The sequence below is a fragment of the Eschrichtius robustus genome, chromosome X (assembly GCF_028021215.1).
Source record: "Eschrichtius robustus isolate mEscRob2 chromosome X, mEscRob2.pri, whole genome shotgun sequence".
NCBI lineage: Eukaryota > Metazoa > Chordata > Mammalia > Artiodactyla > Eschrichtiidae > Eschrichtius > Eschrichtius robustus.
Window position 1 is genome coordinate 12615878 of NC_090845.1, and position 13498 is coordinate 12629375.

Consider the following 13498-nt stretch of genomic DNA (forward strand, 5'->3'; position numbering starts at 1 on the left):
CTAGGCCTGATCAGTTTATCACATGGTTCATCTCAGTCTCCAGTCTCTCCAGAGGTCTACAGATGCTGTGTGACCCAAAGCCCCCACCCTAAATTGTATTGTTCCAGTGTGACTCAGGGTCCCTAGGCAAACAAAGACACTCAACAGGCATGAAGGTTACCTCCAGAAGCTGAGGGTAAAGGCCAGACCTTTCTTTGGGTAAAGTTAATTTTTCACAGAAGAGAATTTCCTCACCCCAATAAAGGGCATCTATGTAAAACCAACATCTATGAAAACCCACGGCTAACATCATACTTAGCAGTAAAAGAATGAATATTTTCCCCCTAAGATCAGGAACAAGATAAGGTTGTCAGCTCTTACCACTTACATTGCCAGGGCACTTTGGCAAGAAAAAGAAATAAAAAGTATCCAGATTGGCAAAGAAGAAGTCATACTATCTATATATGCAAGTGACATCTTCTATATGGAAAATTTTAAGGAATACACACACACAAAAGCCTATTAGAACTAATAAATGAGTTCATCAAGGTGGCAGGATACAAAGTCAATACACAAAACCAGTTGTATTTCTGTACACTGGCAATCAATAATACAACAATGAAATTAAACAATTCCATTTATAATAGCATCACAAAGAACAAAATACTTAGAAATAATAAAAGAAGTTGAAGACTCATATGCTGAAAACTACGAAACACCATCAAAGGAAATTCAAGACCTAAGTAAATACTCATCTCTTGTTCATAGATTAGAAGACCTAATATTGCTAAGATTCGATGCAGTCCCTGTCAAAATCCCAACTGCCTCCTCCACTTTTTTTTTTTTTTTTTTTTTTTTTACAGAAATTGACAAGTTTGTCCTTAAATTCATATGGAAATGCAAGAGACCCAGAGTAGTAAAAATAATCTTGAAAAAGAACAGTGAAATGGCAGGACTCAACACCTCTTGATTTTTTTTTTTTTTTTTTGGCTGGGTTGCGTCTTAGTTGAGGCACACAGGATCTTTTGTTCTCATTGCAATGCACGGGCTCTTTGTTGCAGTGCACAGGCTTCTCTCTAGTTGTGGCACGCCGGCTCCGGAGCGCGTGGGCTTTGTAGTTGCGGCATACGGGCTCTCTAGTTGTGATGCGTGGGCTTAGTCGCCCCGCAGCATGTGGGATCTTAGTTCCCTAACCAGGGGTTGAACCAGCGTCCCTTGCGTTGCAAGATAGGTTCTTAACGACTGGACCACCAGGGAGGTCCTGTACCTCTTGATTTTAAAACTCACAACAAAGCTATAGTAATTAAGATGTTGTGGTGTGGACATCAGAATAGACAAATAGATCAGTAAAACAGGATTGAAAGTCCAGAAATAAACCCTAACATTTATGATTAATTGATTTGTTAACAATGGTGCCCAGACAATTAGGTGGAGAAAGATTAGTCTTTTTAATAAATGGTACTGGGACAACTGAATATCCACATTCAAAAGAATGAAGTTGGACCTCTACCTTCCATCATATACAAAAATTAACTCAAAATGGGTCAGAGTTAAAATTATAAAACTCTTAGAAAAAACCATAGGAGTAAATCTATATGACTTTGGAGTAGGCAGTGGTTTCTTAGGTATGACACCAAAAAAGCACAAGCAACAAAAGAATAGATATATTGTATTTCATTAAAATTGAAAACTTTTGTACCTCAAGGGACACCATCAAGAAGGTAAAAAGACAACTCTCAGAATGGAAGAAAATATTTACAAATAAGACATCTGATGAGGGACTTAGGTCTAGAATACATAAATAACTTTTATAATGCAACAATAAAACGACAAATGGCCAAATTAAAAAGGGTGAAAGATTTTAATAGACATTTTTCCAAAGAAGATATGCAAATGGGCAATAAATACATAAAAGATGCTCAACATCATTAGTCATTAGAGAAATGCAAGTAAAAACCAAATGAGATACTACTTCACACCTACTAGGATGGCTATAATCAAAAAGACAGACTAAAGTAGAAAGTGTTGATAATGATGTGGAGAAATTGGAACCCTTATACATTGCTGGTGAGAATGTTAAGTGGTGCAGCCACTGTGGAAAAACAGTTTGGCAGTTCCTGAAAACATTAAACATAGAATTACCATATGACCCAGCAATTCCACCCCTAGGTATATCCCCAAGAGAATTGAAAACATATGTCTACACAAAGAGTTGTACACAAATATTCATGGTAGCATTATTCATAATAGTGAAAAGTGGAAACAATCCAAAGTTCATCAATTGATAAATGGATAAACAAATGTTACATATCCATAAAATGGAAAGTTATTCAGCCATAAAAAGGAATTAAATACTGATACATGCTACATCACAGATGAACCTCAACATGCTGAGTGAACAAAGCCAGTAGGAAAAAAAAAACACATGTTGCATGATTCCATTTATACAAAATGGGCAAATCCATAAAGACAGAAACTAGATTAGTGGTTGCCAGGGAATGGGAGAAGGGGGAGGATAAGGAGAGATTGCCAGTGGGTGCAGATTTCTTTTCGGTGTGATGACAAGTGTTCTAAAATTAGATAGTGGTGATGGGTTACACAACTCTGAATATACTAAATAAAAACCATTGATGTGTATACTTTAAAAGGGTGAATTTTATGGTATGTAAGTTTAATCTCCATAAAGCTGTTATAAAAAGTCAGATTTTGCACTTCAGTTAATTCAAGTAGCATAGCTTCAAACATGTCAACTCAGACTTTTTAAATTGAAATTAATGAAAATGTAAATGTTATGTAAAAAAATTTTAAGCATAATTAGCCAAAGTAAAAATGCAATTTTCTGAACTACTGTTTAATGTTTATCATGCTGTTTTATTTCCTGATTTTTTTTCATTGACGCTTTTGCAAATTTAATGCTGGATTTCTCTTTTAATTCCTTTAAAGTGTGCTTAGAAAGTCATGATGGAAACGAGGTTTAAAAGTTTAAGTATAAATCAGAATGGCATGACAGAACAAAATTGTAATTACTAAACAGCTGTGTTTGATAACAGTTTATTCTTGCAGGTTCTATAAGATCGTCACAGTTCTAAGCTGCAGGGCTTGGGAGAAAGGCACAGAAGTTTAGGCTTAGGATGGAAAGTCTGGGTCTGGCTCACGCATAATGAGGAAGCCTGCTTTTTTCTCTTCCTGACTTCTCATTTGAGAAGGTTTTTCAGATTGGGGGTTTATCAGAGAGGCATAAGGCAAATGACTCTTCTCATACTATTGTACATATTAGTGAATCACAATGCTGTTTGATTCATTGTCTGGAAATCTTAGTAGTTGGGATCATTGATGGATTGTACAGAGGCCAAAACCCTGATAGGTTTATTAATGAACATCAGGATAATTTAATCTTCCTGAATCTTCCTGGAACATTTGAAACCCATAAGGGACAGTCAAAATGTAGATGCCTACAGAGATTAGAGAATGTGAATTAAGTACTGTGCCATGGAAAAATACATATTAACAGATTTTAGCCTGAACTAATTTCAGAGGACGTGGGTTAGCACATACAGTAAGTAAATCGAGAAAGAGAATGAAAGCAATTTAATGAAGTGACTGTTTTTTCTTCAGCTGCTTTCAAAATTGTGAAATCCTGGCTTGGTCCAGAAGCAGTGAGTTTGTTGAAGTTTACAAGTAAAAATGACGTCCAAGACTATGTCAGTGTAGAATACCTGCCTCTTCACATGGGCGGAACTGTAAGTACAGTACTTGAAACCTGTTTCTAAAATAAGACTGGGTCATGGCACATGAGGCTGTATTCTTTCCTCAAGGAAAAAGGAAAAGCAATATCTTACCATCCTAAGAAAAATCATAGATACCCTAAAATAGCAAGCAGTGTTACAGACACTTTTTATTTAAGTTTTCGAGGTGTTAAATTTTTATTTGTGAATAGGTCATGTCTTTACATGGTTCTAAACTGAAACCTATGGAGTAAAAGTATTCAGAAACAAGTATTCAGTAAAAAGTCTTTGGACTGCTATGCCACCCACACTGTTCCCCTCCCTAGTTTCATTTCTTATTTTTATTTCCAGGGATCTTTGTTACCTATATAAGCAACTATAGTAAATATGCAGTATATATATAAGCAACTATAGTATATATATAATTCTTTCTCGCTCCCACCTGTTTTAAAAAAGTAGTGTATTTATACACTTGTGTATCCTGCTTTTTTCTTCACGTCTTACAGATCATTCTAAATCAATATGTGGTAAGTTGTCTTACTCTTGTTTATGGCTGCATAGTATTCCAGTGTCTAGAGATGAACCATAAATTGTTTAAGGAATAACCATAAGTTATTTAATTTCCTTTTGATGTGTCTTTAGTTTGCTTCCAGTTGTTTACTGTTGAACAGTTTTTAATTTAAAATGTAATATATACTGTCATTTCCATTTTTTGGAAATGATCTTACTACTTAGAAGTAAGAGACCAGGAGTAAGTAGATATGTGTTAAATTTTTAATACTCCATAACAATGAAACATATTTGGATAATGACTTTTTAAAGTAAACTGTGAAACCTATGGATTTGGTATGCTTTGGGTTAATTTGATTAATAATATTTCAATTATTTGATTTTTACAATCTACTTTGTACTGGCAAAATTGTATTCAACTAGAACCAAAGGACTAGCAAAATGAAAAGTTTTGGTGTGGGCTTTACTTTGTCTTCTTTCATTTTAAAAAAGTTGAACCAATATTTTTTGGGGGGAATTATCAACCTTTTATTTTTACAATACATCTTTTATTTGTACAATACATCTGGAACCTATCAAAGATCATCTCAGCAACTGAATAAAATATCTAAACCACAATTTACTCTTACTCTCCACGAGGATGGTGTGTTATACAGAAAGTTCTCAGCAGCTTTTGGCAACCAGCTAAAGATGATTTTAAAAAGGAAAAAAAAGAAAAGAAGAAATAGTACAAAGTCCCTAGACAACACTTATGATCTGAGACTCAGATTTATTTTAAAGGATAACAAATATATATTATCCTTAGGTCTGAGATTCTGTTTCCAGACTATCAGAACTCAACATAATCCTCCACAGAACTCCCAACACACTTCAACTCACTGCAAGAGAAACTGGGTGGGGTGGGGGTAACAGAAAATTAAATTTTTCCTATACAGACATGCACAATTATTTCTTCAGCCAAATTGGACCTTAAACTGGTTACAAGTATCTTGATTCCCAGACATCTGAAAAACCAAATGAAAAGTCTCTATTATTACTGAATGATGGTCATTAAAGATGGCTGCAGAGATGTTTCTTTTTTCCCCCTTAAACATCCAATTATTTCTGTCTTTTTTTTTTTAACTTTTATTGGAGTATAGTTGCTTTAAAATGTTGTGTAAGTTTCAGGTGTACAGCCAAGTGAATCGGTTATACATATATATACATATATATCCATTCTTTTTCAGATTCTTTTCCCATATATTACAGAGCGTTGAGTAGAGTTCCCTGTTCTATACAGTAGAACAAGCAACTGAGCAAGTCCTTGTTACTTATCTATTATATATATAGTAGTGTGTATATGTTAATCCCAATCTCCTAATTTATCACTACCCCCATGTTTCCCCTTTGGTAACCGTAAGTTTGATTTTGAGATCTGTGAGCCTGTTTCTGTTTTGTAAATAAGTTCATTTGTATCATTTTTTTATTAGATTCCACATATAAGTGATATCATGTGATACTTGTCTTTCTCTGTCTGACTTCACTTAGTATGATCATCTCTAAGTCCATCCATGTTGCTGCAAATGGCATTAATTCTTTCCTTTTATGGCTGAGTAATATTCCATTATATCTATGTACCACATCTTCTTTATCCATTCCTCTCTTGGGCATTTAGGCTTCCATGTCTTGGCTATTGCAAATAGTGCTGCAGTGAACGTTGGGGTACATGTATCTTTTCAAATTATGGTTTTCTCTGGATATATGCCCAGGAAGTGGGATTGCTGGATCATATGGTAGTTCTATTTTTAGTTTTTTAAGGAACCTCCATACTATTCTCCATAATGGTAGTACAAATTTTCATTCCCACCAACAGTGCAGGAGGGTTCGCTTTTCTCCACATCCTCTCCAGCATTTATGGTTTATAGATTTTTTTTTTTAAACGATGGCCATTCTGACCAGTGTGAGCTGATACCTCATTGTAGTTTTGATTTGCATTTCTCTAATAATTAGTTATGTTGAGCATCTTTTAATGTACTTCTTGGCCATCTGTATATCTTCTTTGGATAAATGGTCTATTTAGATCTTCCGCCCATTTTTTGATTGGGTTTTTTTGTTTGTTGTTTGGGTTTTTTTTTAACTGCATAAGCTGTTTGTATATTTTGGACATTAATCCCTTGTTGGTCTCGCTTTGTTTACAAATATTTTCTCCCAATCTGTGGGTTGTCTTTTTGTTTTGTTTATGGTTTCCTTTGCTGTGCAAAAGCTTGTAAGTTTAATAAGGTCCCATTTCTTTATTTTTATTTTCATTTTTATTACTCTAGGTGGTGGAACAAAAAAGATATTGCTACAATTTATGTCAGAGAGTGTTCTGCCTATGTTTTCTTCTTAGAGTTTTACAGTATCTGGTCTTACATTTAGGTCTTTGATCCATTTTGAGATTACTTCTGTGTATGGTGTTAGAGAGTGTTCTAATTTCGTTCTTTTACATGTAGCTGTCCAGTTTTCCCAGCACCATTTACTGAAGAGATTGTCTTGCCTCCTTTGTCCTAGTTTAGTTGACCATAGGTTGGTGTGTTTATTTCTGGACTTCCTATCCTGTTGCATTGATCTATATTTCTGTTCTTGTGCCAGTACCATAATGTTTTGATTACTGTAGCTTTGTAGTATAGTCTCCAGATCGCTTTGGATATTTGGGGTCTTTTGTGTCTCCATACAAATTTTTAAATTTTTTGTTCTACTTCTGTGAAGAATGCCATTGGTAATTTGATACGAATTGCATTGACTCTGTAGATTGCCTTGGGTAGTGTAGTCATTTTGACAATATTGATTCTTCCAATCCAAAAACATGGTATACCTTTCCATCTGTTTGTGTCATCTTCAGTTTCTTTTATCAGCATCCTATAGTTTTCAGAGTACAGGTCTTTTGCTTCCTTAGGTAGGTTTATTCCTAGGTATTTTATTCTTTTTGATGTAATGGTAAATGGGATTGTTTCCTTAATTTCTCTTTCTGATCTTTCATTGTTAGTGTATAGGGATGCAAGAGATTTCTGTGTATTAATTGTGGATCCTGCACCTTTACTGAATTCATGGATGAGCTCTAGTAAGTTTTCTGGTAGCATCTTTAGGATTTTCTATGTATAGTATCATGTTATCTGTAAACGGTGACAGTTTTACTTCTTTTCCATTTTGGATTCCTTTTATATCTTCTCTGATAGTTTTGGAAGTCCTATACACAACAGTGTTGTATAAAAGTGGTGAGAGTGCACACCCTTGTCTTGTTCCTGATCTTAGAGGTAACGCTTTCAGCTTTTCACCATTGAGTATGATGTTAGCTGTAGGTTTGTCGTAAATGCCTTTTATTATGTTGAGGTATGTTCCCTTTATGCCCACCTTCTGGAGAGTTTTTTTTTTATCATAAACGGGTGTTGAATTTTGTCAAAAGCTTTTTCTGCATCTATTGAGATGACCATATGGTTTTTATTCTTTGGTTTGTCAGTTTGGTGTATCACACTTACTGATTTGCAGATATTAAAAATCCTTGCATCCCTTTGGATAAATCCTACTTGATCTTGGTGTATGATCCTTTTAATGTATTGTTGGATACAGTTTGCTAGTATTTTGTTGAGGATTTTTGCATCAATGTTCATCAGTGATATTGGCCTGTAATTTTCTTTTTTTGATCTCTTTGTCTGGTTTTGGTACCAGGGTGATGGTGGCCTCATAGAATGAGTTTGAGAGTGTTTCTTCCTGTGCAATATTTTGGAATAGTTTCAGAAGGATAGGTGTTAACTCTTCTCTAAATGTTTTATAGAATTCACCTATGAAGCCATCTGGTCCTGGACTTTTGTTTCTTGGGAATTTTGTAATCACAGTGTCCATTTCAGTACCTGTGATTGGTCTGTTCATATTTTCTGTTTCTTCCTGGTTCAGTCTTGGAAGGTTTTACCTTTCTAAGAATTTGTTCATTTCTTCCAGGTTGTCCATTTTATTGGCATAGAGTTCCTTGTGGTAGTCTCTTGTGATCCTTTGTATTTCTGTGGTGTTTGTTGTAATTTCTCCTTTTTCATTTCTAATTCTATTGATCTGAGCCCTCTCCCTTTTTTTTCTTGATGAGTCTGCTTAAAGGTTTATCAATTTTGTTTATTTTCTCAAAGAACCAGCTTTTAGTTTTATTGATCTTTGCTATTGTTTTCTTTGTTTCTGTTTCATTTATTTCTGCTCTGATCTTTATGATTTCTTTCCTTCTGCTAACTTTGGGTTTTGTTTGTTCTTCTTTCTCTAGTTCCTTTAGGTGTAAGGTTAGATTGTTTATTGGAGATTTTTCTTATTTCTTGAGGTAGGCTTGTATCGCTATAAACTTCCCTCTTAGAACTGCTTTTGCTGCATCCCATAGGTTTTGGATTGTCGTGTTTTCATTGTCATTTGTCTCTAGGTATTTTTTGATTTCCTCGTTGATTAATTCAGTGATCCATTGGTTGTTTAGTAGTATATTGTTTAACTTCCACGTGTTTGTGTTTTTTTACGGTTTTTTACTTGTAGTTGATTTCTGTCTCATAGCATTGTGGTCGGAGAAGATTGTTGATATGATTTCAGTTTTCTTAAATTTACCAAGGCTCACTTTGTGGTCCAGCATGTGACCAGTCCTGGAGAATGTTCCCCGTGTACTTGAGAAGAATGTGTATTCTGCTGCTTTTGGATGGAATGCTCTATAAATATCAGTTAAGTCTATCTGGTCTAATGTGTCGTTTAAGGCCTGTGTTTCCTTATTGATTTTCTGTCTGGATGATCTGTCCATTGATGTGAGGTGTTAAAAGTCCCCCACGATTATTGTCTTACTGTCAATTTCTCCTTTTATATCTGTTACCATTTGCCTTATGTATTGAGGTGCTCCTAAGTTGGGTGCATATATATTTACAATTGTTATATCTTCTTCTTTGATTGATCCCTTGATCATTATGTAGTGTCCTTCTTTGTCTCTTATAACAGTCTTTATTTTAAACTCTATTTTGTCTGATATGAGTATTGGCACTCCAGCTTTCTTTTGATTTCCGTTTGCATGGAATACTTTTTTCAGTCCCCTCACTTTCAGTCTGTATGTCCCTAGATTTGAAGTGGGTCTCTTGTAGACAGCATATGTACGGGTCTTGTTTTTGTATCCATTCAGCCAGTCTGTGTCTTTTGGTTTGAGCATTTAATCCATTTACATTTAAGGTAGTTATCTGTATGTATGTTCTTATTGCCATTTTTTATTTTATTTTATTTTTTTGGCCATGCTGCATGACTTGCAGGATCCTAGTTCCCCAACCAGGGATTGAACCTGGGCCATGGCAGTGAAAGCACCAAGTCCTATGCACTCGACCACCAGGGAATTCCCTTCTTAATGCCATTTTGTTAATTGTTTTTTGCATTTGTTTTTGTACGTCTTTTTTCTCCCCTTCCTCTTTTGTTCTCTTGTGATTTGATGACTTACTTTAGTGTTCTGTTTGGATTCCTTTATCCTTTTTGTGTGTCTATTGCAGATGTTTGGTTTGCGGTTACCATGTTTTGATATAGCAGTCTATATACGAATAAGATTGTTTTAAGTTGCTGGTCTTTTAATTTCAAATGCATTTCCAGTATCCTGCATTTCTACTTCCCTCTTCTCATGATTGATGGTTTTGATAGCATATTTGTGTGTGGATTATTTCCTACCTTTACTGTTAGTTTGCCTTTACCAGTGAGCTTCTCCATTCATAATTTTCTTGTTTCTAGTTGTGGCCTTTTTTTCCCCATCTAGAGAAGTTCCTTTAGCATTTGTTGCAAAGCTGGTCTGCTGGTGCTGAATTCTCTTAGCTTTTGCTTGTCTGTAATGCTGTTGATTTCTCTGTCGAATCTGAATGAGATCCTTGCTGATAGAGTAATCTTGGTTGTAGGTTTTTCCCTTTCATCTCTTTAAATATATCGTGCCACTCCCTTCTGGTCTGCAGAGTTTCTGCTGAAAAATCAGCTGATAACCTTCTGGGAGTTCCCTTGTATGTTATTATTTTTTTTTTTTTTACTTTGCTAATGTTGTTTTTATTTATTTATTATTATTTTTTTTTAATCAGCCATCAATTTTATACACATCAGTGTATACATGTCAGTCCCAATCGCCCAGTTCAGCACACCACCATCCCCACCCCACCGCGGTTTTCCCCCCTTGGTGTCCATACGTTTGTTCTCCGCATCTGTGTCTCAACTTCTGCCCTGCAAACCGGTTCATCTGTACCATTTTTATAGGTTCCACATACATGCGTTAATATACGATATTTCTTTTTCTCTTTCTGACTTACTTCACTCTGTATGACAGTCTCTAGATCCATCCACGTCTCAACAAATGACTCAATTTCGTTCCTTTTTATGGCTGAGTAATATTCCATTGTATATATGTACCACAACTTCTTTATCCATTCGTCTGTCGATGGGCATTTAGGTTGCTTCCATGACCTGGCTGTTGTAAATAGTGCTGCAGTGAACATTGGGGTGCATGTGTCTTTTTGAATTACGGTTTTCTCTGGGTATATGCCCAGTAGTGGGATTGCTGGATCATATGGTAATTCTATTTTTAGTTTTTTAAGGAACCTCCATATTGTTCTCCATGGTGGCTGTATCAATTTACATTCCCACCAACAGTGCAAGAGTGTTCCCTTTTCTCCACACCCTCTCCAGCATTTGTTGTTTGTAGATTTTCTGATGGTGCCCATTCTAACTGGTGTGAGGTGATACCTCACTGTAGTTTTGATTTGCATTTCTCTAATAATTAGTGATGTTGAGCAACTTTTCATGTGCTTCTTGGCCATCTGTATGTCTTCTTTGGAGGAATGTCTATTTAGGTCTTCTGCCCATTTTTGGACTGGGTTGTTTGTTTCTTTAATATTGAGCTGCCTGAGCTGTTTATATATTATGGAGATTAATCCTTTGTCCGATGATTCGTTTGCAAATATTTTCTCCCATTCTGAGGGTTGTCTTTTCGTCTTGTTTATGGTTTCCTTTGCTGTGCAAAAGCTTTGAAGTTTCATTAGGTCCCATTTGTTTATTTCTGTTTTTATTTCCATTACTCTAGGAGGTGGATCAAAAAAGATCTTGCTGTGACTTATGTCAAAGAGTGTTCTTCCTATGTTTTCCTCTAAGAGTTTTATAGTGTCCGGTCTTACATTTAGGTCTCGAGTCCATTTTGCATTTATTTTTCTGTATGGTGTTACGGAGTGTTCTAATTTCATTCTTTTACATGTAGCTGTCCAGTTTCCCCAGCACCACTTATTGAAGAGACTGTCTTTTCTCCATTGTATATCTTTGCCTCCTTTGTCATAGATTAGTTGACCATAGGTGCATGGGTTAATCTCTGGGCTTTCTATCTTGTTCCATTGATCTATGTTTCTGTTTTTGTGCCAGTACCATATTGTCTTGATTACTGTAGCTTTGTAGTATAGTCTGAAGTCAGGGAGTCTGATTCCTCCAGCTCCGTTTTTTTCCCTCAAGACCGCTTTGGCTATTCGGGGTCTTTTGTGTCTCCATACACATTTTAAGATGATTTGTTCTAGTTCCGTAAAAAATGCCATTGGTAATTTGATAGGGATTGCATTGCATCTGTAGATTGCTTTGGGTAGTATGGTCATTTTCACAATATTGATTCTTCCAATCCAAGAACATGGTATATCTCTCCATCTGTTGGTATCATCTTTAATTTCTTTCAGCAGTGTCTTACAGTTTTCTGCATACAGGTCTTTTGTCTCCCTAGGTAGGTTTATTCCTAGGTATTTTATTCTTTTTGTTGCAATGGTAAATGGGAGTGTTTCCATAATTTCTCTTTCAGATTTTTCATCATCAGTGTATAGGAATGCAAGAGATTTCTGTGCATTAATTTTGTATCCTGCAACTTTACCAAATTCATTGATTAGCTCTAGTAGTTTTCTGGTAGCATCTTTAGGATTCTCTATGTATAGTATCATGTCATCCGCAAACAGTGACAGCTTTACTTCTTCTTTTCCAATTTGGATTCCTTTTATTTCTTTTTCTTCTCTGATTGCCATGGCTAGGACTTCCAAAACTATGTTGAATAATAGTGGTGAGAGTGGACATCCTTGTCTCGTTCCTGATCTTAGAGGAAATGCCTTCAGTTTTTCACTGTTGAGAATGATGTTTGCTGTGGGTTTGTCGTATATGGCCTTTATTATGTTGAGGTAGGTTCCCTCTGTGCCCACTTTCTGGAGAGTTTTTATCATAAATGGGTGTTGAATTTTGTCAAAAGCTTTTTCTGCATCTATTGAGACGATCATATGGTTTTTCTTCTTCACTTTGTTAATGTGGTGTATCACATTGATTGATTTGCGTATATTGAAGAATCCTTGCATCCCTGGGATAAATCCCACTTGATCGTGGTGTATGATCCTTTTAATGTGTTGTTGCATTCTGTTTGCTAGTATTTTGTTGAGGATTTTTGCATCTATATTCATCAGGGATATTGGTCTGTAGTTTTCTTTTTTTTTGTAGTATCTTTGTCTGGTTTTGGTACCAGGGTGATGGTGGCCTCATAGAATGAGTTTGGGAGTGTTCCTTCCTCTGCAATTTTTTGGAAGAGTTTGAGAAGGATGGGTGTTAGCTTTTCTCTAAATGTTTGATAGAATTCACCTGTGAAGCCATCTGGTCCTGGACTTTTGTTTGTTGCAGGATTTTTAATCACAGTTTCAATTTCATTACTTGTGATTGGTCTGTTCATATTTTCTGTTTCTTCCTGGTTCAGTCTTGGAAGGTTATACCTTTCTAAGAATTGGTCCATTTCTTCCAGGTTGTCCATTTTATTGGCATAGAGTTCCTTGTGGTAGTCTTTTGTGATCCTTTGTATTTCTGTGGTGTTTCTTGTAACTTCTCCTTTTTCATTTCTAATTTTATTGATTTGAGTCCTCTCCCTCTTTTTCTTGATGAGTCTGGCTAATGGCTTATCAATTTTGTTTATTTTCTCAAAGAACCAGCTTTTAGTTTTATTGATGTTTCCTATTGTTTCTGTTTCATTTATTTCTGCTCTGATCTTTATGATTTCTTTCCTTCTGCTAACTTTGGGTTTTGTTTGTTCTTCTTTCTCTAGTTCCTTTAGGTGTAAGGTTAGATTGTTTACTTGAGATGTTTCTTGTTTCTTGAGGTAGGCTTGTATCGCTATAAACTTCCCTCTTAGAACTGCTTTTGCTGCATCCCGTAGGTTTTGGATCATCGTGTTTTCATTGTCATTTGTCTCTAGGTATTTTTTTTATTTCGTCTTTGATTTCTTCAGTGATCTCTTGGTTATTTAGTAA

The 13498-nt window shown here is 35.6% G+C and overlaps 1 protein-coding gene across 2 annotated transcripts in view; it reads left to right on the forward strand.

Annotated features, from left to right (window-relative positions):
* MOSPD2 (motile sperm domain containing 2) overlaps positions 1 to 13498 on the forward strand; it is a 62357-nt gene that overhangs the window by 26348 nt on the left and 22511 nt on the right. For both annotated transcript variants that reach the window (XM_068533769.1, XM_068533770.1), the window contains exon 8: positions 3595 to 3719. In XM_068533769.1, the coding sequence (XP_068389870.1) occupies positions 3595 to 3719 (125 nt within the window). The remainder of the gene's footprint in view (positions 1 to 3594; positions 3720 to 13498) is intronic.